Source organism: Eleutherodactylus coqui, chromosome 4 (assembly GCF_035609145.1).
Source record: "Eleutherodactylus coqui strain aEleCoq1 chromosome 4, aEleCoq1.hap1, whole genome shotgun sequence".
In the NCBI taxonomy this organism is placed as follows: Eukaryota; Metazoa; Chordata; class Amphibia; order Anura; family Eleutherodactylidae; genus Eleutherodactylus; species Eleutherodactylus coqui.
Genome location: NC_089840.1, coordinates 126840214 through 126868160, shown reverse-complemented (window position 1 = coordinate 126868160; position 27947 = coordinate 126840214). Strand labels below are relative to the sequence as shown.

At 44.4% G+C, this 27947-nt stretch overlaps 1 protein-coding gene across 3 annotated transcripts in view; it reads right to left on the bottom strand.

The window, feature by feature from the left end:
* Positions 1-27947, bottom strand: part of HIPK1 (homeodomain interacting protein kinase 1) — a 60587-nt gene that overhangs the window by 9322 nt on the left and 23318 nt on the right. Inside the window, exons 3-11 of one of the 3 annotated variants that reach the window (XM_066600078.1) lie at positions 27296-27419; positions 20165-20284; positions 18363-18449; positions 17844-18028; positions 16691-16853; positions 15942-16164; positions 14482-14606; positions 6272-6406; positions 1408-1550 (exon numbers count right to left, since the gene is read on the bottom strand). In XM_066600078.1, the coding sequence (XP_066456175.1) occupies positions 1408-1550; positions 6272-6406; positions 14482-14606; positions 15942-16164; positions 16691-16853; positions 17844-18028; positions 18363-18449; positions 20165-20284; positions 27296-27419 (1305 nt within the window). The remainder of the gene's footprint in view (positions 1-1407; positions 1551-6271; positions 6407-14481; positions 14607-15941; positions 16165-16690; positions 16854-17843; positions 18029-18362; positions 18450-20164; positions 20285-27295; positions 27420-27947) is intronic. The other 2 variants (XM_066600079.1, XM_066600080.1) reach the window with 2 other exon arrangements.

The window sequence follows — 27947 nt, the reverse complement described above, 5'->3', positions numbered from 1 at the left end:
GTACACCAAATTCTAAAACATGACCTGTTGCACCCAAGTCAAAAATTTGGGCAACTAACCATTAAGGTCTACACACCGTCTAGTATGCTTTAGAGGTGCAGTTCACCCCATAAGCTGGTCACTTAAAAATGATGAACCCTCTCTAAAATGGGAGAGGGGAAGTTCTGTGCATTTTGTCATCCTTTCCTAGTGCATACATCAGACACAGCAAACAGCGAATCCAGCAATACCGGAAAAACAGCGATTAGCACAGACATTTTCCAATATAGCTAAATCATTTCTCCTTGTTCCTAAAGGCCTTTGCCAGGCAAGGGTAGAAAAATTGGGAAAAGCTTTGTGAGGCTCTGTTTACACTGCATATGTGGCGCATGTTCATATATCGCATGAAAACCTACAAATGTAAACCCCTGACAGTGCTGTTCCTCTGTTATGCATCCTAGGAACTGATCAATATACTGAAGGTTACCAGTTAAGGTATAGAGATGAGCGAATGTACTCTGTTCGGGTGTTTTTGGACACGAGCACCGCTTTTTCCGAGCCCCCCCCCCCCCCCCCCCCCCTTACTCCCCTCCACTCTGCAACCCCCGGCGCCCCCCGAATCTTTTCGTCCAAGTAGTCAGTTACTTGGAAAAAAGCGGTGCTCGGGTCCAAAAACACCCGAACCGAGTACGTTCGCTCATCTCTATTAAGGTACCTTACCACGAGGCGCCCATCAGGCACATACAATCGCCCAACAGTCATTCCTGCACTTTACACAGGAGCGATAATCATTCAAGTGACTTGAGTCGGAGCGGGCCGGGATCATTCCAGTCCACTATTCACAGTAAGCAGGAGTCACTCACACATGGAGCGGTTCCCGCTTACATGGGCCGATAGTCATTCAGTTTTTAGTGACTCCGACAAGTGAGCAATTTCTCACTAAATGCCCCCTCAGTGTGGGCATGTACACGGAAACTGCAAATTCAGGCGAAAATCGTCCCAACGCTGACTCGAGCAATAATTGCCCCGTATAAAAGGTGCCTTTGGGGATGTGTTCCTCCACACTGACACTCTCCAATCTAGGTTACCAGTAGAGGACGTGCCCATTGGCGAAGATGGATGTTAATAGTTGACAACATTCATAAGCTTCTAGAAGGAACAACATAGAAACAGCACCATGTAGGGTCATAAGAAAAAGATCTCCCTGAATGGTTATTTCATGGGGAATGCAAGTATTTGCTAAAAACAGACCAGGTGACCGTTCTTTTACAAGACCAAAATCAACTCTTTTACTGTTAATCTATGGAGTAGCGTAAGCTATTAAATACCACAGATGCATAGCTCAGCTTACCAAACAATGACAAACCTCTAGCTCACCACCTTCAAGCACAATTCTAAATTGGCTTAAAATTCCCCCGTGAAACTTACCTCCAGTCCGTGAGCTGCTGGTTACTTCCAATAGTTTCAGGAATCACGGTCGGCGGCTGAACAGAGTTGTGAAGGGCGACTCCTGGAAGCTGCTGCCACGTGGACGGCAGCAGGATCTGCTGTGTTCCACCAGGCCATGCCTGCTGGAAAACACAAAGGGGAGGGGAAAAAGTTCTTAGTTTAAGGTAATAAAGGTACATATTGCGTTTTGAAGACGTAGGATCATCATCATCTTGCAGAGAAAAGGTTGAAGAAAGATGAAACAGGATGTGCTGCAGAGCAGGGTGCGTGACCAACCTAGTGACTAAAGGACGCAATACATCATATCTATTTTCACATCATCTTTTGGGGTAAAGTCATCTAAAAAAAAAAAAAAAAAAAGCTTTCTAATAAGCGCAGCAGGCTGTAATGACAAGGGGCAAGCCATCCTCTTTGGCAACAAGTGGCCATGGGCTTAGATTGCAAAAGCTCTGGTCTTGAACTAGAGATGGGAGCTCTAGCCATAGGATGTTCACGTCCTCAACGTGCGTTGCCAGGGAGCTTATTAATGCAACCCAACTGGTGACTAAGGAAAAAACATTGGAAAAACTATTTATGGAGCTCTACAATTATACAATTCTGCATCTGGTGCTGCTATGAACTCACTGTCAAGGATACGATGTGCTACCAAGAAACCAATTTTCTCAGGACACATGATATCGCTGCATCTTAATTACTAAGACAGATGTGGAAATAATCCGCGACTAAACCAAAAGGCTTCACTAGTGCTTGAACTACATTTACATGCCAAATCTCACAGAATTTTTTTTCCTTAATAGTTTTGAAAGGGTCACAACGAGAGCCATGATGGGAGTTTATAGCTTCGCAATAGCTCGATGGCCATAAATTGGGGGCCATTGGGTTAAGATGCAACCATTTTTCTAAAAAAGTATTCTGTACAAGACTCCAGTTTACTACTATGTTATGTCAGGGTTCCCTTTAGAGTACATACAAGGTGTGGACAAAAATATGGAAACACCAAAGCTGTAGTCTACTACTTTTTCATCTCAACCCTACGCAATGATTGTCTCAGTCACTCGACACACATTTCCATCCCCGCTGGTGTTTGTCGGATGCGGTTTTCCCAGTATTACTGTATGCGGTCATAATCTTGGATACTGTGCCTCGTGATACAGCAAGAACTTCCACTACCTTTGTTACAGAGGCGCCCACCATACGGGCCCCAATACTTTGACCGCGTTGGAGTTCCGTCAGCTCTGCCATGATTCCCTCACAACTGGGCAGAACGCTGTGTCAAAGACAAGTGACGCTCACTATGTTGTGGCGCCGTTATACAGATCATTGTATCACACAACAACTACAGCACCGCCTACTAACTCTGCTGTAGTACACCTGCATGAATCCTGGACTATTAGGAGGGATCCGCATGGGATTTTAATCATTAGCACTGAGCTGCCATTTTGATCTAGTTAAATCTAGCTGGTAGTATTGTAAAACAGGATCTATAAGCCCAAGTAACTTAAGGTGTGCATTTCATATGGTGTTTCCATATTGTTGTCCATCCCCAGTACATGCAGTAATCTGAACCATGAGATGAATAATTTTCTGCAAATCTAACACTTTGAAATACCAGGACTTAAAAAGAACACCTCTCAGATGTAGGGGAAGAAGGACAAAAGCTGTCCTGATGGAACAATGCCTTAAAGGACTGTAAATGTGAATATCTGAAAGGTTTGTAAAAATTACTGTCAGCTTAAGTTGAATGAAGTCTCTAAAACAGATTAATTTTCTTGTAGAGGAGAGAATTTCCAATAATAAGCAACGTTAAAAGTAAACTGTTCCCGCGTGCTCTTGGTGTGTTAGTAGTAAAGGGAATATCAAACGGACAATGGGGAAGAGAAATCATCCACTTAGTTCATAGAGGAGGCCGCTATGTCAGAGGGACTCATCTATAGTCCTCACACCTGTACAACGCTCCTCCATTTAGCAGTTTGGTTGTCTGCATGTAGAGGGATGGGGCGCTTCTACCCACCCTCTTGTATCAATACATTGAGGATCTGGAACTCCCACACCAGCATATTGGGGTTACTTTGAGCTGACCTAGATTATAGAGGAGTCCCGCCGAAATAGCGGACTCCTATACATAGTGAAAAATGTATCTTCTCCATTGTTAGTTTGATATTCCCTTCACTACTAGCCCACCAGGAGCGAGGGAACTTTTTACTTTGCTTGTTTATACGACTGAGGTATCATCATAACCTCGGGATTTTGCGTGATGCTCTCCCTACGCACCAGGACACCTTTTGGGGATTTGGTGGTGCATTGGATTTATACCCACTTCAAAAGGCAACCTTGGACCGGCAGTGTGGACCGCCTGTCAACAGACAGACGCACCGGCAGTGTGGACCGCCCGTCCTAAACTCTGTTTGGAGCGCTACTGAAATTTATTATTTCCGATATAACCTGACCGTTTACAAAAGTCTTTAGATTAATGACAATCTTGGTGCCAAGACAACATGGAGGGTTTTGGTTTCTAGAAGTTACATAACAGTCATTTTGGTTGGCACAAACCCATGTAGTGCAGCACATCCCATATAACATTTGCAGGATTCCGAGTGCTTCTGCAAGTGACCTATCCCTGTCTTACAACACACTGGTCCTGGCAAAATACTTAAAAGCAGGTGAAATAAATGAAAAAAACATCCCGAGGGAGAAAACGAAGTTTAATAATAATGTTAAAAATCACACCATGCTTCTTTCCAATAAGCCAACACCTGCACAAGACAAAGCATATAGTTTAATACAGAACAAGAACTAACATCCCAAATGCGATGCAGAGATCTGGCGTTCCAAGCGACGAACTGCTTTGACAAAAGGAAGGACAAAATATGCAAAAGCTCTGCAATGAAGTAATGCAAACTTAGGCAAAGCGATAAAAAAGGCAACCTAATCCATTGGCAAGCCGGCTGCTAAACTAAAGGTGAGCTACAGTTAGATTACTAGATAGAAAGAAAATCTTTGGACTGCATAGTGACAAGTGCAGAATGGACAGGCATTACCTGATGCAACGTGTGCCCCTGCATATCTACTCCACTCAGCAACACAACAGGACTCGTCTTTAACCCCAATTGGTCACATGACATGGTAAAGGTGGATTTTAGGTTAGAACCTTGTTGCCGAGTTGGTCTTATTTAGTGCATGCTGCATTCTTTTCTTTGGAAGAAAGTACACAATCTTACTTAGTAGCAGCCTGATGACTACTATTTCCCCTCCTGTTTTTAATGAGGGCAAAGACAAATGTGATCTTATGATGATCATTAAGACCGGAATGAGAAGATCAGCGAGTCTCTATTTTGCCATAAAGCACCAATTGTTTTGTAAGCTTTGGAGCTCGATATCAGCTCTTTGATCTGCATGCTTAAAACACAGCGAGAAAATAAAAATTTACTGATTAGTCAAGCAGTACTTGACCACTTATTACTTCATGAAGAAACCATGACTCATAGTAAGGAATGTGATCCGTAAAAATCAGATGGAAATATCCTTATGAATGCCATACAAGAATATGCAGGGTGGAGGTCAATTTAGTTGGTGGAGTGCTCATGGGAAAATCGGAATAAGTCCCAAACATTTTACTCTCTCAGAACCTAAGTTGAGCTCACCTTTAAGTTCAAAAACAAGAATTTCAGCATCTGTGGAAAAGCAATATCATTGAGGGTACAGAACAAGGTCTTTCATTGATTGGGTTAATGGCTGCACAAAAGTTTTTGGGGCATGTTGGTTAAAGTATTGCTGAAGCCATTGATTAGAACTCCAGATGAGAAGCCTCCCGTGTTGTAGGCGCCAGCAGCAGCGTACCGTTCCTCAGGCATTTGCAAGGTTAATTTCAAAACAAGCAAGTAAATAAAAAAAAAAAAAAGCAACTTAGAACTTCACTTCTGCATGCAAAGAAGCGACTTCCATCACGGCCCGGTATGGAGCTAAGGAGATCTACCGTACTCGGGAATCGTATCTATCTGCTCTACTGGCTGTGGGCTTCACGAGGGACCCTACATAGATTACCAATTCGACTCTCCTCAAATCAATTGTGCTTGGGAGGTCATCAACTCAAACTTGGTTTAGTCAGATGCAAGTGTAACACTTGGTCCCAGTTATGTAGTTTACCAAACTTTGCAAAACAAAGTGCTAGAACTGGTCACCTCAAGGCTACATCTCCCATGCTTCATATAGAGACTAACCTAACGTATGGTGGTCACGTCTTACTTCATATAAGGACGAAAACCCCCATTTATTATGCTTAGGCAGATTATAGTTAGAATTCCAACATTCTAGGTGACCAATATGGCTAGAATAGAAAATTACAAGTTTGCCACAAGCTATTATAATTCACTCCAGCCTTAAAGGATTCTGATCCAGGTGGACGTAAGACCTTTACGCTGCTGGAGTTTACACGGTGTATCGATATGGATTGTGGGTTCATCCCAAATTTTTCTGAATGCCAACTATAAAAGAAGCCTTCAGAGAAAATTATTTGTAGTAGGAGCTGCTGCTTTGTAGGAAGCAAAACCGCAATTTAGCCCCTCATTGGAACTGCTGCTTTAAAAAAAGAAAGCCAGGCTGAAACATAAGAGGCGGACAGCACCGTGGCAATCGGAAATAAAATGAGAAAAATAAAAAAAGTAGACATTAAGAACGAGCCGCTTAGAATGTTGCAAGAACACAGCCACAAGATGGAGCTCATGCTTCCATGCTCTTCTGAAACAATCTACGGTAAGAGGAAAGGAGAAAAAAAAAAAAAGAAACAGAGAAATACATATATGAAAAGGAGACTGTTAGTGTACACAATCAAGTGAAACAAAATTACCAGTACAGCAGCGGTCTGTTCAACTAACGCCGGCCGCCCGGCTGCGCAGTTCAAGGTAAAGGGCACCGCATACTGCGGCGTGATGGTGGCTACGTGTGGATGAAGAGTTGTTACCATTAGTGGGGTACAGCTTCCCTGAAACGTAGATTAGGAGGTGAGTGAAACAGTGTACTTATAGCAGGATATAGGCTTTAACAGTGTCATGAGAACTGCCATGTGGAATGCTCCATGTATGGGAAAAGGACCTTTCCATTCAAACCCGTTGAGGGTTCACGCACATGGATATTGCGCCCGTCCGTAGCCTCATGCGGGCACTTGCTAGCATAGTATCCAACTCATTTCTGATCCGAAAGGATGCGTGTTCATACCTGGGCCTGGCTACTCCATTGGTGTGGTCTTTAAGAAGCTAAATTTACGGAAATTACGTTTCAAGCAAATGACGCAACAGTCTTTTAATGGTAAGTGCTAGATGCCAACTCCATTCCGCTTACCGGCATTGGGGTGGAACAACGCAGATAAAAAAATATATATATATTTTATTGATTCAAAAGGTATATTACTGGCATTAAAGAATATCAGGTCTGATGCAAAAAAAAAAAAAAACCTAAAAATTTAAAAGCAATGCTGTTGGGCGATTTTTGCAGCGCTATCTGAGAAAAGCGGAGCCCTGCTATATAGACTGAAGGTTTATAGGATTTGGAGGAGGATTACTGATTAGAAAAAGGAAATCCTGACCGGACTCCTAGAGATAGTCCTGTTTACACTGACCATACCTGGCGATTCACAGCTTTCCACAGAGAAAGCTGTCAATCATCCTGTGGGAGGGGTGAGCAGGACTTTGTCTCTCCTAGGAGTCCCGTCAGGATTTACTCAACTCCTCCTCCAAATCCTATAAACCTACTGTATGTCCCCAGGCTCTGATTCTCTCCCTTTATCACATGCTGCTGTCAGCACCGTTTCTTGAAGTGAACTGCTAACGTTTTCAAAAACATCCAGATTCCAGCCGTCATCCATCCAAACAAGATTTTAAAATGAAACGGTTCGGATTGGTTGCTATAGATTACAATACTTTTGATGAAGAATTTTGATGCATGATTCTTAAATGTACGGTACATGGTTCAGCTTTAAGGCCTCATGTCCACGGGGAAAATCAGGCCCGCTACGGATTCTACATGTAGAATCCGTAGCGGGTCCCTCCTGCCCCGCGGACATGAGGGCTGAAAATAAGAATTTAAAAGAATTTACCTATCCGTAGCGGGCGGGGAAGGTCTGCTGTTCCTCACGGCCGGATCTTCTTTTTCGGCCGGCGGATGAATTCGTCACGCCGGCGGCACGTCGTCGACGTGCCGCGCGCATGCGCCGGGCACATCCGCCGAGCCGAAGCAAGAAAGATCCGGCCGTGAGGAATAGAAGACCTTCCCGGTCCGCTCCGGATGGGTAAATACTTTTAAATTCCTATTTTAGGTCTCCCGCGGATCCGGACGGCTTCCATAGGCTTCAATAGAAGCCCGCGGGAGCCGTCCCCGCGGGAGACCCGCACGAAAATGGAGCATGGTCCAGATTTTTTCATGCTCCATTTTTTTTAAAATCCCTTTTATTGACCATCCGCGGGTATTTATCTACCCGCGGGTGGTCAATGCATCCCTATGGGATGCGGATCCGCATGTGGGAGATCCGCTGCAGATCTTAAATCATATTTTGCCCGTGGACATGAGGCCTAAAGGGGTTGCCTGACTTTAAAAAAAACTTCAGGAGAGTGCACAGTGCTGCGGCCTCTTCAGTGCTTACATGAGTACAAGTCTGTTCATACTGGCATCTTCCTATCCGTAGCAGCCGTTTTAAGTACTGAAGCTTTGTGCCATGGGACAACGCTACAGTACACAGAACAGCTGCTACAAATAGGATAATGTTCCTAACAGAAATAGAATTGCACTTTCATGTAAACATCGAATATCACTTGCACGAATGCAGCAACACCTTAGAATCTTAGAAAGGTAGAGTTGGAAGGGACCTCCACGGTCATCGGGTCAAACCCCCTGCTCAGTGCAGGATCACCAAATCATCCCAGACAGATATCGTCCAGCCTCTGTTTGAACACTTCCATGGAAGAACTCACCACCTCCTGTGGCAACCTGTTCCACTCATTGATCACCCTCACTGTCTAATATCTAATCTATGTCTCCTCCCTTTCAGTCTTCAGACCATAAGGAGCCAGGGGTGGCAGAGTTCCACTGATCAGATATTGATGGCCTACCCTAGTTAGGCCAAATTTGTAAAAGTCGGATAACGTCCTGAACAAGTGTCCAGTTAAGCTGGTCATAGAGATGCAACAATCATTCCTAACAATTCTACTAAGTGTCGGAATGTGAACTGTTGTAATCTATTAAAGTAAAAACTACAGATTATGAATGGACTATTGGATGTGCACGCATCAAGGTTTCTCCATTGTACCGTAGTGACTAGCTCATTATAGCCTGAGACAATCCACAGGGGCAAAAGACATGAGCATTGTGTGCTATGATACAAATTATGGTAAATGTCTTCACTTCTAGCCCCTTCCTGACAAAAATGCCAATTAAATAAAAAAAAAAAAAATACAGAATATTTGCCAGATTATAGCCACATCTTTTGGCTTCGTGAACACCAAGTTTGACTCTTCTTTCAGAAGTATACAGTAGGAAGATTTCCCAATAGATACCTCTGACAGAAGGCTTCACCATATCCCCCTGTATAAGCATACGTAGCCCACTTACTGCAAAAGTGTAAAGAAACTGGGTATATCAATGCATGGTACTCCGATTAGGACCACAAGGCCTCTGTTAACCCTATGAATGTGTAAGGTATGCTTTAAAAGCTTTTTCCCAGCATATATACCAAATGTTGAACTTGAACCCCGAGGGGAAATTTAAGACCGGCATTAAAATGCTGGAGTTCATAAGATTCCAACAGGCGCAAAGATGTACTTAAAAAGGTATGCAAAGGCGCTCCCCAGAATGTTCGCACTCCTAAAAATCTATGCAAGCTATGCCAGTATACTTAGTCACTCCCTTCCAAAAGCCATTATTTAAAGATGCCGTACACTGGTTTAGATTTAAAATGGTTGCCAATTTGTGCCAATTTCCCCCCCCCCCCATAAATCCCCCAGAAGTACAAGGAACCCCACTTTAGCTTCGATGTTAGAGTAAAGCAATCAGAAAAGTAAAAAAAAAAAAAAAAAACACTATATAAAATTCCCGTATATGATACAACTATTGTAGTGTTACCATATGAAATATTGTATCTATAAATCAGTAAATTAAAAAGGCCCAAATGCAGTTTTATCAAATCATAATGGCCAACATTAAGATCCACAAACATCTAATGATTAATATCAGCAATGCAAAAGCTCATAGGCAGAAAGGGGCACTTATATGCAAATATATTCATTTCTACAGCACAATCCATGGCTTCTAGACGGACCATGGGTGGCCACCATGATGGCTACACAGAAGGACGCCAACATGCCCCAATGAAGATTAAGTGGGGTGGGGAAAGGCTTTTGTGAAAGGTCTGTTAGGGTTTGGGGGTAGTTCATGTACTTCTGTGTAGCCATTCTGATGAAAAATGGTCAGTGTGTGATCAACGGTTTGTAGCTTTTGCAATGACACCAATATTGGATGCTATACGTTAGATATGGATCCTCTCTGCATATTATAGGGGGGTATACTGGACAGTTAAGGTTTAATTTATTGGCTAGAAAAAGGGATGACTACCATGGGAGGGCTCTGGATTCTTAATACAATTCTTAAGAACGGCGTTGTGTCACTTGTCAAGTATGTAAGACAACTGCACAGCCTTGGTTTAGAGGACAGTACTCTAGACTGATCCTTAGAGGTTCCATAAAAGTCATACAGAAAAGTGAATTGAACATTAATAGCCCAATCTAAAAAAAAAATGGAATTAGGTCCTGAAGTCTTCACTAAACTTGGTCAATGCTCGTGAACTCTAGTGAAGGTTGTGCCGACCTTCTCACCTTACTTATTTCAGATGAGCACGGTTATGAAAATGTTCTATTTCCGCCCGCCATGTCCTACAGATACATGAAGGACTTGGTGAGACATCCCTCAACTTCAAGGATAAGGAGTTAGGGACTGTTTCATCAAGATCCAAAAACAAAGTCTCTCTGGACAGAACGGTTGAGCCAAATTTAATTTTTTTAAACTACAATTACAGCAAAGTGACATCAAAATGCCGTCTTCCAGCGATTTAGTCAGATTACGACAAGATAATTTTTGCAAATATCAGAAGTGACCTGAATACAAGAATGTATCATTGAGTTCTGCAGGATTGCTCACATCAGCCTCAGAGGTTGCACTCGGAGCTCCTGTCGCCGATTTCTGCAAAAATCCCAGATGATGCAGGTGCAGCCTGGAGACTGAATGCACCCCATTATAGTCAATGGCCACCGTTCTGGACAGATCTGTTCAGCTAGTGAATTCTGTTATCTGGCTCCCATAACAAAGTGGAAAACTGGAACAAAGCTTGTGTGAAGAAAACCTTATAGAGGCCTTGCAGAAGCTCCAGCCAAGAAAAAAAACCTGTGGGTGCTAGGGCGATTATATTTGGTTAGTCCACTCAGATTAAGGGGTACCAGGGGAAGCAAATGCACATCTAACAAAAAAGGGGGAGACTGAGACACATTCTTGTGTTTGAAAAAACACAGAACATGCCACTAAAAAAGTTCAAAGTAATGGCCCATTTACACGTAATGATTGGCACTCAAAATTTGTTCAAATGTATGAAAGTGCACGATAATGGTTGCGTCTAAATGTGAAGCCATAGTGCACTTTTCATTTGTCGCTCAGTTTCAGCTGGCATAAAAATAAATTGCTGGTTCACTCACTTCTCACCATGTCTAAGCAGTCATCACTCAGTGTTTCATATAAGAATGAGAGTCGGGAGGGTATCATCACTCCTTAAGGAGAGCACCTAGAAGGTGAGTGAGGAGACTTATAAGGTCATGCATGCTCCTCTGGGAAATATATGTAAATAAGGAAGAATTGGTTGCATACATTTGCCAGAGGAATGTGAATGGCCATACAAGTCTCTTCACACACCTTCTAGGTGCTGTCCCTAAGGAGTGATGATACATTTCCTATCACATCGTAGGCCTCTCACTAGCCAAGCCAGGAACCTACTGCACACTGATGAGGGGCAAAAACCCCGAACAGCTGTCTGCGTATGGATTCTGGCTTGGCTTTCAATTTCCAATCATTCTTCTAAAGACCTGTCTAAAGTGTGGGACATTGACTTGCAGGAATGCTGCCATCCAATAGGTGGCGCTGCAGAGGGATTGTTCCATCTCCATTATTTGCATCTTTAGGAATGTGAAACACTGAACAAAAAGCTAGCGATTCTCAGCGATAATCTGCCTGTATAAAGATTCACGAGTGCAAACTGGCAGGGACGTCTCCCGTTCGTTTAAAACTAGCATCGTCCCGTGTAATAGGGGCATAAAAGCCACACACATGGATGCCTGCCGGAAAGTAATCTCTGATAATGGCATGAACATACAAATGAAAATTAGAATCAGTGTGCAGAGAACCAGTAAACAAAAGGGTTGGAGTTAAAACATCCATCAGAGAACTGCATATCCCAGCAAAATGCCATCACAACCCCCAACTCATAGCCTGACAGAAAAAAAAGCCTGTAAACAGGACGTCCTGCTAGGTAACCGCGCCATGTCCGAAGCTACCGGTACTTCTGCGTCATGCTGGCTGCCTACATAAGTAATCGTCCAAGATATACGTTCTAGATTTCTGTAGACCGGTCATTGATCCAAGGATTTATTCCAATTGCTATAATTGGAGTCTGGAAGGAACCCCCCACCCCTCTTACCAATAAGAGGTAATTAGCATCCATCTCATGGGGATAGTGTTGCCTTCCTCTGGATCAACACAGCGATATTATATTGGATCTGACCTTACGGACCAGTATCTTCTGCACCTTGACTATTGCGCAAAAGAAATCATTTGGTTGGCTAAACTGTAATAAACATAATCTTCCATGAGCCACAGTGACCAAAGCTAATCAATGTTTCCCCCAACCACCATAAGGACTACTGGATCACAGTAGTCAATAAAGAGTTAATAGAAAACGATCAAGAAAAATTAAAGCCTAGAAACTGAGTCATAAGGCTGGAATGGAAGGAAGGAGTACGGAGAATGTAAGCAATGTCCTCCACCTGCCCCATTACTGTACTCTGTTATTGGCATCCCGTGCCGCTGATTCATAGCGCTGGATGCAGTTTCCAGCAGTCCGGTTTCTGAGGTCATCTTTCCATTATGAACTCAATGAAACACGACTTATTCCAGGATTTTTTTCTCTTCCTACAAAAAGCTGCCTGATGTATTTTTAGACAAATTGCTCTGCGAGATCAATGGCCGTGCGCGAAGCCATGATCGGTTTTCAGATGGGCACAATTAGCTTGAGGAGAGTGGATGCCGAGCAGTGAAATGGCTCATTTTCGGTTTGCTGTAAGGACGCGGCTGGGAACAGAGTTCTAAAAAGATAAATGGCTTTTCAAGAAAAGGCAAGTCTTTATCTAGTTATGGAATGATTTCCTGCACGCCAAATACATCACTGTCACGGCTCTGATGAAGGCTACCTCAGACAGTGATCAGAGCCTGCAAAGCGTTACAACGGGGTGGGGGGTTGGAAGAAGCAGCCCTAAAATGCTGCGCCCTCCCTTCTTACTGCAAGGGAGGAACGCAACAATGAATGGTTATTTGAAACAAGAAACAGACAGAATATGTATATACGTTTAGGACAAAAAAGTACAGAAATATATATTGACAAGTGTAACCTGCGAACTGCAACATCTTACACCTGTATACAGATAACCATTGATGCTCTACATTTAAATGGAGGTCCGAATAGGGCCAAAAAAGAAAAAAAATGGCCATATACTTGCCAATGTACTAATACAAGGTGCAGGTAAAAAAAAAACAAAAAAAAAACACCACATCCCTCAGCATGCAGACCGCTAAAGCGCTGGAGGAGTGTTGCACAGGTGCAAGGTACTGATGGAACAACCCCTCACATGACCACCCTGTACTGAACGAGGACCCTTGACGTGGGCTTCTGTGTTTTGTCCAAAATATTACACAAAACCTTGTATTTATCAATATTATCAATTTACCAATGGCTTCAAATGCTGAGGCAGGTTGGGATGTCAGTGCGGTTCACTTGTGAGTCGCAGAACAGCCCGGTGAATTGAAATATGGCGTTAATAGGTTTTAAGCCTGCATGGCGCACTACACATATCAATTGGCCTGGCGCCCTTTATGTGCTAGTACTAAGCAGCAGCTCCCCTCCTTACAGGGTGGTCATGTGACTGGTTGTTCATCAGTACCTTGCACCCGTGCAACGCTCCTCCCTTTACATTGGCTGTCTGCAAGTTGAGGGGGTTGGCGTATTTACCTGCCCTTCTTTGGTGTGGTATGTGGCCGTTTTCTGGGAGTCCGAGGTCAGAATAGGCGATTTAATCTGGACACATTTCTGCTGAGGTTTTATAGACGGCTCATAATGCTGTCACCTAATTTCACAGCCAGACAGCAAGATTGCGTGATTGAGAAACCAGAAATTCTGCTTGTGATAGACTGATGCAACCATGGCCAAATCCATATTATATTCCTGAAACGATAGGCACACCCAGGCTACTTTTCCAGTGAGGACATCAGAAAGAAAAAGGAAGATGCCAGAAATTCTGCAGTTGTGACTCACATACCGACTGGGCAAAGAAAGTTGTAATTTCTTGAAGACAGGCCTTTTCAATGTAAGACCAAGTGCAAACTCCAGCAAAACACATAAACGGAACTCAAACTGCATCATTTGTTTCTGTAACACTGGTAACTTGTCAGCACAATGTCCCACCTAATGGTGAAGAGCGTCTGAATACATTATGTTAATGTAATACACCAATAACAACGCTGTATATCCAGATAGCACGGCAGGGTGGAAGGGTTCCAGGTAAACTATATCCATGCAGAGTCAGACACTGGTATCAAGTTTACAAGTAGTGTGCCGGCTGATGAGAGAATTCTGAAATGGTTATTACATCTGCACAAGCTTACTTTACCGCCTCACCTCCGTCTAGATGGTCGCTCCATTCAAAATATACCAGATAATTGGCAACTAGAGACATTACAAAAGTTCACACAATGAATTACCTGCGTCAGAACCCCTGACTGAATCTGAAGAGGCTGCGCAGCAGGAGCTTGGGGCACAATGGGGACAGAACTGTCCATCCGAACGGGGAAACCGGAATGCTTGGCGGTTGCTTGAAGCCCAGCAGCTTGGAAAACAAAGTGTTTAATAAAGAATCATAAAAACGCCTCAAGGAAAATCATTTCAAAGAAATACTTAAGATAAAGTTTGGTGCCGAGTTGCCAGTGACAGGGGGAATAGTTTTCTCCATTTCCTTAGCTTTTGGCAGACTAGTGAAATACTGCCTACATTTAGTATTTGTTCCCAGCACATTCACCTCATTTACTACAACATCTAAATGTTCCAGAATAAAGGAACGTCATTAGTAGGAGTCAGAAGCCTTTGAAATCCCCGATGAGCGATTACACCCCACTGGTTTTAGTGGAGACGGAGTTGCACTCATGAGCCCTGAAGTTTTGGACCAGGGGTGATAGTCGTCCATCAACTAGGAGCTTCAGATAGGACTTAAACTGTGCTTAAAAGAGAGAAGTCCCCTTTATTACAACCTAAGTAATAAATCAAGCACTTCAGGTTGACAAATGGGTTACACGATCCATAGCGGAACCATGCCATTGGCTGCAGCAGCCTGGGATGTCCCGTACACAGGCTGCTGCAGCCTGTAAACACTACGTCAGAGAGGAGAACTGGAGCTGCCTACGGAGGACATGCAGGGAGTTGGGAGAGGGATCAGCAAAAAGGTCTTCTCACCACATTAAGTTGTTTGTACAAAGTAGACAAACCCTTTCCATATGCACATCAGAGGGAGGTTCTTATTCCATCAGGCCCGGCCCATAAATGTACTAGGGTGGTTTCACATCTGTGTTGGGGGTTCCAGTTTCCTGCTCCGTTTTGGGAGCAGGAAAGGAAAACCCCGCGGCAGAGTTGTTTCATCTCTGGATGGAACCAAACAGCGCTAGATGGACCCCACTGACTACAAATGGGGTCTACCCGCTTTCCGCTCGACTTCTGAATGGAAGAAAAAGTGCTGCATACAGTGCTTTTTCTTCTAGCACTTTCAGTCAGATCTGCGACGGAACCTCCATCTGTAGGTTCCGATGCAGATGTGAAACCGCCTTATGGTGGGAGATAATGGATACAGCTTCTGTTGTAAAAGGTTTGTCTAAATGAGCTTAGGAGGTTGGCCCCAGGCCAATCCCTAAACCAAATGGTGCCGCTGCCACTTCCAAGTTTTCTCTGTGCATTGCACTGCAATTCTGCCCAAGTAAATGGTGCAGAGTTTCAGTAAGTGTGCTGCTCAGACTTTGGAGCGGTGCCGCGCAGGGCAGAAGAAATGGCTCTATAGCCCTCTTCATTCTAGTATTTGGCTAGGATCCAATTAAATTCAAACAGCAGCAGACGGGTCCACCCGGGTCGTATAGTATGCAAAAAAAAAAAGGAGATACAATCCAGAAAGGCAAGTTACCTTGAAATGCTGGGGGGCAAACTATGAAGGTTTGCTGGAATGGATCAGTTTGTGTGCAGAGCTGGGTTGCTCCAGGCTGAAGAGAAACTCCTTGCTGAGCAACACCAGTAACCGGAGCAGCAGATGGGGGGTAAAGCGCTGACTGGTAGTTTAACAATGACACGTCAGAGTTTGCCAGAGAAAGGGTAGCTGCAGCGGAGGAGCTGGATGCCAGGACACTAGCCTAAAAGGGAAAGAAAGGGGAAGACTTGTAAACTTTCCAGAAGCAGTCACTCTCCTGTAACCATCACAGCTGCCATGCCTGCGTCTTAAGATACCCAACAGCACATTACACTGTGCCCATACAGAACTGTTAGACATTTCCCCAGTTCTTGAAGGTATGGGTCCTCCTTGCAGAGACTCAGTGTAGGGATTCTTATGGGCAATGTTCCCTGGGAAGTACGTAAGACCACTCTCCTCCAAAAGGAAAATTGCTATAAAAGAGCTCTGAAACATAACTAGGGATAACGGCCAAACCACCGATCTGCAGATGGCAGTCTCAGCATTTTCACTCTTTGCAGAAAGAGTAGACTTCTGTTTGGCTGGCTGAGATGTCTTTTACAGTTCTTGGAAGGTACGGTTTCACCATGCAGATCCAGTTGGTATAGGGAACCTTACAAGGAACCGTTACCAAAGTAATAGCCTGCCCTTTTGAACACCAAGAGGCTACAAGGACATCTGTGCGCAGCAGCCATGTCTGAGCGACGTACCTGATTGTGTACGGTGTTCAACTGGTTATTGAAACTCATAGTGAGATTTGTGCTTGTGTTAGGAGCCACGTGAGTGGTAAAAGGGCTCTTGATCTGATTCACCGTATCATACACATTGTTCCTCCTCTTACATATCTCCATGTTCTGGAAACACAACTTTACGCTGCGGAAGATGCAAAAGTAAAAGGTTAATCCAAAAGCGAAGCAATTCTGATGAACGAATTTGAGAGCAAAACAGAAACGCCTCTTAAGGGTCGGTAAGACCGCATGCAGACACATGTACCTTACATTTAACACAGTGCTCTTTCTTCTATGGATGACCATTTACAGCAGCCTCATAAGCAGATGATCAAAAGTTGAACCACCCGTCTATAGAGGGCCGTCAATTCTCAAATTGATTGTTACATTTTATAGAATATCAAAAGGGGTTTTCCAGGGTAAATAAGGTCATCAATAGTTGATAGGCTGCAGTCCATCACCCTGATTGATCAGGTGATTGTGTTGTGGCGCTGTTAGCAGGTGCACAGAGTGTGTAGACACGGCTCATGTTGACATCAATAAGAGCCGTGCCTGCAGTTACAAGCGCCGGCCACTACACAGCGGTCGGAATAGAGATTTCCACTGCTTCCACTCCGACCTTTATATAATTGTGGTGCTGTCAGCGGGCACAGAATCAGCTGATCGGTCGGGGTCCTGAGCAACAGACCCCAGCCGATCAACTATTGATGACCTATCCTGAGGATACCTCATCAATACTATTCTCCCTGGAAAACCCCTTTAAACGATGATTGTCTGTACACGTTTCCTCTGATTAGTAAAGATCCGCAGAATATGCAGACGCTATATAAGGATTATTCTTCAACTTCTATGTATAATTAGTACATGCAGTAACTGAACACACACAGTACATTTACACATGTATCCATTTCATTGTCTTTGTGCATCTAAGCTAAACCACAGACAAGGCGAACACAGATTTACTCCCCATTTTCATCTCCTATGTGTCTGGCTTGGAATCACTTGACAAGTTGTATCAGGCAGAAAATAAAAAAAATGTAAAGCATTGTGTGTCATCCAGAGAAGCGCACGCTAGCATTTTCCTGGAAGTCCCCTTGAACGGGATGTCTTTGTGCCCGGTAACGTTCCTACTTACTGGTTGCTGTGTGGGAAATCCAGCAGATGAGTCATGGTAACAAAGGGGTGATTTAAGGTTTTCATCGGAGTTATCCTTTTATCTGCATCAATAGTCAACATTTTCTTCAGCAAGTCTATATATTCTCTTCTGTCTGCCTTCTCTGCCAACATATCTGTGCCCTCTAGGTCTGTCGACATGTTTACCTAGTAAGAGACAGAAGAAAATGATGGATAAAAGAATTCTGCTGGACACAAACATAATGCAGCATGATGAATCTGACTTAGGAACGGGCAACCTGCAACATCCTCCAAGGGCCGTTGTCTGGTATTACAGCTTCACCCCGATGCAGCAAGTTGTACCACGCTGCAGTACCAGGCACAGGCCATAGCCAACTGTGGCACTATGTCTGGGATGGGATGATCTGGGAAGACAGCCACCTCTTATTTACCATTATAGCGACAGCTCGGGGTTCTGTCTGACTGTTGATGCCAACATGGCTGTTCCCTTTGTCTCCCTGGACTCTGCAGACTCACTCACCTGTGCCATGTCATCTAAACAGTTGAAGATGTACTTGCGAGCCTCTTTAGATTTTATTCCAGTCTCCATTTCATGTTCTTCTGGTGTCTACATAGGGGGGAAAAAAAACCAAAAAAAACACAACAATAAGTGGCTGCGGAATTCTAACAAAGCTTAACCCTTTAAGGTCCAAGAGTGGTAAATATACGGTGCTTGGTCCTGGGCTTTAATCCCGGTTGATAGCAAAAGTACAGCGCAAGAGTAAAGCTCCAACAATCTAACAAGAGCAGGTCGGGTCCTCGGCTGTTAGTCACACACAGCAGAGGACCCGGAGGAGAAGGGAGAATTTTTTTTTTTTTTTTTTTTTTTACTTCTTTAGTTAGTAATTTTTTGCATACACTGTGGATCACTAACAACATAGTGCGAAGGTAATAGACATCTATACAGATTGCATAGTATACCAGAACATCTCAGAAAATATAAAACCAGTGAGATCATAACGTAATATTCTGTAGAAAGGAGAAAATCTCTATTCGGTGATAAACCACTAAACAAACTAATATTCTAATTTGCTGAAAGCTAATGCTCCCCTCAGAACACAAAACAGTGGTTAACCCCCACCACTTGGGAAAAAAAGGAAAGGTTTTCGGGGGGCGGGGAAACCTAAACTGACAAGGTCCCAGGCTGATGAGGAAGAGGAAAGAGAAGACTGGAGAGGCGGGGAGGAAACACACAAATTTAATATATAAGGGAGTGGTAGATGCAGATGCCTGTCCCTCCATACCATGGAAGTGGTGACTAATTTCGGGGGGGGGGGGGGGGGGGGGGGGGGGGAATCTACTTAGCGCTCTATCCAGAGATGTTCTTATATTAATCTGAACCCTGGAACTCCACCCAGTGATGCCATGTTCTGATAAATTCTCCCCGAGTGTCTTTGAGAGACGCTGTTAGGTCCTCAATTTCGCGAATACGATGGAATCACAAAACAATGGAAGGCGGTAGTGTGTGTCTCCAGAGTTTAGGGATACATGCCCTTGCTGTGTTCACCAGATGTCTCACCACAGAGCGCCTGTAGGTATATTCTGGGGAGAAACTGTTTTTTAACCACTTCTGCCTTATCCTTTCTAGGTTACATAGTGCTCAATGAGCACTATGTAGTGCAGAGACCACCAGGTGCCCCCTGGCACAGAAGTAGTGCAGCGGCTTAAGTCAGTGACAGAGCAGATCAAAATTTGCTACTGTCACTACAGAGGTATGTTTTCCCTGTAACTGGGGCACCTATGGATGTCCCAGCTACAGTGGGAAAGTGTAAAGTGGGGGGGGGGGAAACACGACAATGCCACCCAGAAGTCTTATGACGTTATGGGGAGCATAGGTGTTAAATAATATTATAATTCGTTTTATTTCTATGTATATAATATATATTTAGATAAGGAGAGAAAAAAAAACACTGCCAACACCAGCCAAAAATGTTGCAATATGCGCCATTGGTAGCTGAAGGAAAGAAAAAAAAAAAAAAAGACTAGGGCAGAAAAACAAACACACGGGTAAAATCCCTAAAAAAAAGGGTCTAGACCTTTAGGTACAAAACACCCTGATCCTTAAGGTGTTGAAGAAAGAAAAAAAATACTATTTCTGTACATCCAACATGAACTAGTTAAATAAGAAGGTAGATCTGGCATTCTGCAGGGCACCTGCAAGAAACAGATGCCAAGATGAGGAGTGCCAACCATCAGACATACGCTGGCGCAGAACTAGCACTAGCACACCATCCTAAGACTTAGCGGCTCTACATGTCCCTGCAGATTACATCATCATCTTACCTTTAGCCTCCACAAGGAGTAGCCCAGATCTGGGTCTCTATTGAAGAATCTGGAAGTCTTTGTTCCGGCACTAAGAAGGTACTCGGCAGGAAGTCCTTGTGTCTGGGAGATGTACCTTATCTGAAACACACAATAATGGCAGTAATTTACCATGCGGTGATGACAGCGCGCCAGACTCCTCGTATTATGGAAGCCGGCGACCTTGAAAACACTTTATATATAAGAGAACAGCTGAAAATGAAAACGCCATTAAGGACTTTGTTCTTCTGGGAAGAGGGGAACGGATCTGTCACATCCAGATTACCTGTCAGAGAAACAGGACGCAGGCGGCAACAAACCCCTTATTTACCGGTTCGCCAAAACAACTGCTTATTGTCTACATCTCTGAAGCCGCGCACCAAGTTCTAGAATTCCACACAATTTCTGGAGCGGAACCAAAGGCAGAACTGCAACAAGGCTGCTGCTACAACCTCTATACATATTGCGGCTTTAATTGTGCAACACCACGCCAAATTTTATGAATACATTGGGTCAATTTCTGCAGCATCCCCCCCCCCCCCCCCCCCCCCCCCCCTAAGAAAAAAAAAGGAGCACATTCCAGTCTTTGGGAAAGTTGTTGTACAAGTCTGCAAAGTGTAACTAGGGTAAGGATCAGTGTGAAGCCCTCCTGCCTGTATCAGATGCAATCATACCAAGCCAGGGTGGTGTTGTACTAGAATGGGGCTTTACCGGAGGCGACGCGATACAGGACGACGCTTGTATGCATCCAGAACCTTTCTTTAAAGGGGCAAAACAAGTGAGACAATAGTAAGGGGCCGATGACACTCAAACATCCTAGAAATAGATTTGGTGCACAACTCAGTCACCTTAGGTGCTTTTTTAACCCTTTAGTGGCATAATATTAGCCCCAAGAAACAGTACATTGCTTTGTGTTACCGTCGTCATAGCTGATTTTTTTACCAACGCTGCTGTATTTAGCGGGACGAGTTCTAGTTTTTATAGGAACCAATTTCGAGAACATAATGTATCGAACAACTTTTTTTTTGGCTGTGGGAACAGTTATGGATGTGGCGATACCAACTATGTGTAGGTTTTTATTTTTTCATTTTTAAAGCCTTTTGTAGGCGGGTAAGGGGGGAAAAAAGCAGGAGAAAGACAGATGGACTCAGTTTATGTAAAAACTCTTAGATGCCGCGGTCAACAGTGACTGTGGAATCTGCAGGGTTAAAAGGTGTAGCGGGAAAAAAGAAAGAAAAAAAATTACTATGTGACAGAGTAAACTAGGTCTCATATCACCCTCCCCTGGGACAGAGAGGAGAACCACAAATCTTCTGAAGTCACTTGTCTATCCCCACCCCATCTCCTCCACACATGCACTGAAACCTGACAGCAGCAGACTCAGTATTCCCAACCCCACTTCAAAGGGCTGTAACTCCGGTTCTGTAAGCAATATGGATGCGCTTTGGGTGTCATTTTTAATCCTGGCTTTAAAAAAGGACACAACTAACAGTTTGATAGCTCTAACAGAACGAGTTCATTTTGTCCAAAACTGTAATGTATTTTTCCTGCAGAAGGATCTGACCTCGTCCTAATGTGTTGAAGGGTTAAGTTGAGGATATCTGGCTGTAGATAAACAAGTCACCTACAGCAGACCCAATTCTCAGAAGACGACCAGATCTCCGATTAGGAAACCAACCGCTCATCTACGGCTTTTTATTTATAAATGCTGAAAGCCAGATTTGCTCTGGAAAGTTACTAAGTGTCAGAGGCCAAATCACTGCCGCTACACAATCATTTACAGCTTTGGCAGGCAGACAGGGGGATACGCCGACAGGTCATCAAGTCCAACAAGTCATCAGTTCACTGCCGCTGCAGCTCAGATGGGAACATGCTGTAGATTTCTATCAGCCTCTGGGCATGCCGGGCATTACAGGAACTGTATCATACTCTACTGCCCCTCGCTCCTGTGTAACCTCACAGCAACGAGCATCAATGCGACGAGGGCTGGTCATAGTTTGCCCGACATCTTGTCCCGTGTAAATGGGCCAACAGTAACAGACTCTGAAAGCAATTCAGTAGCAGAATCCATCACCTTCCTTCAATCCTGACTAAAACGGGATGAACAAGAGCATCCATGTGTATCTGCAAGCGGCACAGCAAGGTGGCATGGATGAGTCTCCATGGCAATCAATCTGTGTAGAGGACATGCAACCCTTTACAAGGCCGCTCTCCGGGTGAGGGACACACCGGCTTGTTCTTCTAGAGGCATCGCCACATGATGGTTACTCAACAACGCAGCTTTGTCTTAGGTGCACACGTATGACATGTCCACAGAGTGTTATTTATGAGCACATCAACCTTGAGTACAGAAGGGCAGCGTCCTTCAGAAGCTGCATGGTGACTGGATTGATATATTTTATTACACGTCTAACTTCACCCATTTCATTTTTTTAAGTGACAAAGTAGCCATTAAGAAGTGGAGCGAGGAAGGAGAATGGAGTCACCCGAGTGATCTGCTGAGGTTCCCCGGATCACCCCTGGACTCTCATATTGCACATCATATGGGCTAGTGAACGCCACGTGAATATTATGTCCATGTAAGAGCAGAGGAGGACTACTCCAGATGTCAGGGTCTTTTTAGATCTAATTACAGTTTGAGCGAGCGAATGACGTCCCTATTTTGCTCGTGTATGCCTGCGCATGTATAGCGTATTTTACGCACGCCGTCCTGCACCGGCTTCCTGCCTTGTATTTTTTAGATTTTCTCTTCTCAGGTCTTCTAGCAACATGTATATAGAACATAACAAACCCACAGAGGACAATAGGGCTCTTACGCGGTAAAATAGAACATACTGCGTGTTTTTTTTTTTACTCGTGTAACATACGCAATAAATATACGCAGGTGTGAGTGGAACAGTGAAGATCAAAGTACTTTGGCGCCATTTACCACGTATTATGTGCATGTAATATGTTTGTGTGAGCCCGGCCTCCAGGGTTTATACTAGTTAATATGTGGGTTTTCATGAGTAAACAGTAAACCGGATATGGCCTTGTAACCTTACCAGCAAGGAAGAAGCTTCATGTACGTCTAAAGGTGACAATCCAGCTGCTGAATGCCATATTACTACTATACACCAACTACACAGAGCTACACGAGGGATGCAAGCTGCTGCTGTGAGCCTTATCTGTACAGATCTGGGTGGGTGAGCGGTGTCATGTACAGAGCAGGTGCCACCCAACAGCTGTGTGCAGCCTCTGAGAAACCCGCACTGCCCCAAATAGCACCCAAATCATTTGAGTATTCTCAGTTGTGTTTCTTAGACAGACAGATGCTCTCCATAAAAACACAAGATTCGTTCACATTAGTGTGCAGATACGTGTGAGACTAAGATGGCAGCATGCTGTCTTTCTCCGCGTACCACACAGCGTGAGCGCTACTCTTTTCTATGGCAGCAATACATATGTCACCCCGCTATGAAACAAAGAAGGGAATATAAAACAAAAAAAACACGACAAGACTCACGTTGCGCAAGACCGTGCGTATGAGATACGCAGTCACTTGCTGCAATACACAGAGGTGGCCGTGTCTCTGCTGGCATCACACAGGGCAGTAATACACTGCAGGACCTCTGTAGCATTTCGCAGACACAGCCGTGTGAATGGGGTCTCCAAAACAGAAAACCAGTGGTCATTCCTCAGATGAAAGCTATTCTTACGGAAAACTTTGGGACTTTGCCCGATACTGCAAGAAGCCGGCGTGTATTTTATCCCTGTGCACATTTCCCCCCCAAAAAAAGTTTTTATAACTGCGAAAACAAATGCAGTTTTCTCAAAAATATCACTTCAATAATCATGTAAGTCACCGCACACAAACAAGGAACAAAACAACAAAAACACATTCATGAAAAACCAATAAGCCGAGGACACATCTAAACACAGCCGCACACACTAAGGCAAGCTGCCCCACGACTGTGCGGGCATTATCTGCAGTGCCCCCTCGCCAATTACCGCATTAGGAGAGATTTACAATAGCGAAAAAGGAAAGAAGAATCGCACAGTACAAAGTTATGTAACGAATCACGAAAATCCTGGTATTGTGCGCAACACCAACTGCTGAGACAGTGAAGCGGTCGACCATTGTATGCCAAAGGAAGAAAGAAGAGTCTAGGTCGCATGGAGAGCGCTGGGAATGACTGCAGCAGCGGCAGCACCTTACACCGAGGAGGCTGCCACCACTTGGAGCTTTAATAAAGGTCTCAGGAGTTGAGTTTCATGGCTGTAAAGTAACGACTGTCATCATGTTTTACGATTATCTGCACAACCTGAACACCTGCTGGAAAGTTCCATCTCATGTCAGGAAATCCAGCGGGTGATCTCATCCATATTCATGAGCCGGATGATGTAAGAGCGCTGGCAGGACACCAGGGACACCTACACATGGCGCCGGAGAAGCGGCAATAACTACATAGTCCGCAGCACCGTACTCCATCTACAAGCCACTACGTAGCATCCTGACTGATGGGGAATGAAGGCATTAACTTGTTTAAACCCCTGTAAGACTGCGTACTGCTGGCAGCTGCACAGCAAGACCCCCTCAAGCGCACCAAGGGAGCAAAAGTGAAACGCATCAGCGTGGGATCTCCGTTAGCCTGGGGTCACACAGGGCGGATTTGTCACAGAATTTCCCTGCAGCCGCTAATCCCAGGTTTAGCCAGCCATTTGGATGAGATTTGTCAAAAGTCTCAGCCACGCGAGGCAGCAAATCGTCGCGGCAAGCCAGTAGAAACCGGCGCGGATTCCTATGACGCAGCATGTCCATTTTATTGTTTCTGCTGCAGCCGCGCTCTCCTCCAGGAGAGCTGGCCGCAACAGTAAAGCATGCAGTGCCGCGGGTTTTGAAGCTGCGCTTTCTCGGCAGAAGTCTCACAGTTTTTCGCTGCGGCAAAACCGCGAGATTTCTGCCGAGAATACGACCCGTGTGACCCCAGCCATAGAGTGAGCCAATTTATCTTCCTTACCATTTCTTGAACCACTTGGAAATTCTACGAAAGGTTCTTAAGGAAGATGACAGTTGTAAATAAGTATATACACTGATAAGCCAAAAGTCATGGGGTGGCGTTACCTTTGGTGAAGACTTGTTTTGCTTACACACTTAGGCCTCCCTCACACAGGCATTTGCAGAAACACAGTGCTTTTCAACACTGCGTTTATTGCGGTTTCAGCAGCGCTGGCATGCGTTATACCAGTGTATTCAGCTGTGCTGAAAATGCAGTCAAGGGAGCTGGGGAAAAAAAAAAAAAGCAACACTCGACTAGCAGTTGCCGTCAGGGTCCCTCCCGCTGGTCTCTGGCGCTGCTGAAGGCTTCCCCCGCACTGACAGATCTATTGCAAGTGGCCAGGCTTGAGAACCCCCACCTCCAGCAAGAGATTGAGCTCTGATTGGTGCATTGAGCCATCACTGAGAACCAGTCACAGCAATCTCTTGCTGGAGGCCGGGGTTCTTACACCTTGCTACCAGCAATAGATGATCTGTCAGTGCAGGGAAGCCTGGAGCAGCGCTAGAGATTAGTGGCCGGGACCCAGACAGCATCAGCTAGGCAAGACCAAGACCACCACCCCCTCCCCCATCTGGTGTAGTTATGGTTGATTTCTTTGGGGAGGGGGGGGGGGTTATATTTCTCTGTAAGAGACGGAAGATTACATTGTATTATATAACGCTGCGGAATATGTTGGTGCTATATAAGGATTATTATTATTATTCTTCTGCTGGCAGCCCTGACTAACATTTTATGCAAAATGATCACTAAAACTTCCAGTTGTTTAAAAGATTATCTTTGCGTGTAAATGGGCCTTCAGGCTGGTAGGGAGTAGCCCACCAGTCAGACAGGCATACTTTTATCTTGTATTCCCACCAGAAGTGGCCCATGTCTGTATAGCTGCACAAAAGTTAGGAAAACAAACACCATCTAGAGTTTAAAAACTCTGTGTCCCAGCTGAAGGTGTGACGTGTGGTACGCATCCCGGGTGAGCTCCTCACAATATTTACATCTCCCCTACTGATAACATGCTGCCAATGATTTGTAAGGGTGAAACCTGGTGACAGGCTCCCTTTCGTAAGAGTTTTTTCTTACTCCTACGTTTTTTGACTTTGTATGCGCTTTTCATACAGATTTTATAATATGTGGATTTGTACCCAAATAAGACAAAATCTGAAGTTGAGAGAATATATATATTTCCTGGTGTGCCTACTTAGTGTTTGTACAAGCGACGTGCGGAAAGTCTCTGCAACTTTTTTTTCTTCCCCACTCCTTAACTTAAAGGCCCATTTACACTGCACAAGCGTTGGGCAAATGATGCCCGACACTTGGCACCGCACATACTCCCTTCCTGCTGCACAGGAGTATCGCTAGCTCACTCACAGAGTGGCCAGCAGGTGGGGGCGGGACGGCTAGAGGAGATTTTACTCCTCGCTCTCCCCCGCCCATCTACATTCACCTTAACAGCGGCCATTCAGTACTGAACGGCTGCTGTTTAAACTGAAAGGCAGCTGTGTAAAGTGAATGGAGAGGGACGGGGGAGAGCGAGGAGTGAAAACTCCTTCATGCACCCCACCTATCTACTGCGCGAGCCAGCGATAGTCGCTCCAGTGCAGCAGCATGGGAAAGAGTACACACATGGACGAGTGTTGGGCATCATTTGCCCGACATTTGTCCAGGGTAAATGGGCCTTTGGTTTAGTTAGGCTGTGATCAAAGATTTAGGTTCCAGTTGGCTGTGATGCACATTTTCGTCATGATGATCTGGCAAGGTGCTACCATTGCAAGTGCGAGATCAGCAGCAGGATTGAGACTGTACGTACCCGAAAGTGATGCCAATGAAATCATCAGCTTACACCGAGCTGCAAACCCTCACTCTCTACACTGATGGAAAAATACAATTATGCCACTCAATATGGTGGTATAAAATTAAAAAAATAAAAAATAAAAAGATTGCACAAAAGATGTAAAACAAACAAACAAAAAAACACGGAATATTTAATACCTTTAGAAATTAGAAAGTCCAATTTTTAGCCATTTCTTTACAAGAACAGGGACAGGATTTTAACCATTTGCGTGCACACATTTAAAGTTACCTGGTCATACTCTGAAGCACCCGGATACAGAGGCCACCCGAGGAACAGCTCCGCTATGACGCAGCCCAGAGACCACATGTCTATTGCTTCGCAGAATGGCAGACCAAGGATTATCTCCGGAGCTCTGGAGGGCGGAAAGAGCAGGAAAAAAGGGAGAAGTCGTGAAAAACAAAAAGTGACTCATCACAAATAAAGTGCATGTAAGACAAAGATTTAGGCAAAGTTTTCATTTTCTATCCCAGATTAGTTTATCACTTCACAGAGGTCCATGAAAAGGAAGAAAAAAAGAAAACAACTAGATCTGAAGCAGGAGTTATCTATAAGCCACCAAAGGAGATATTCTATTCCCTAATATTGTAAAAAGGTTCATATCCAACGCTGTATAGCAAATTAAAGGGGTATTCCGGGACTTTTACTATTACTGTAATGACCCATCTTTACATTAGATCACCAATAGTTCATCAGTGACCATTCAGGATCGCCACCGATCAGCTGATCATCCGACCTGCTGTCAATGCAGGTCGTAGTTCCTGTGGTCGGGGCCAATTGGAGTAAAGCCAGCTATTACACTTGTGGCCCCGACCAACGATGACCACATCCAGCCAGCTGCACCAACAGTGGGATGGAGGATTAGCTGATCAACGGGGATCCT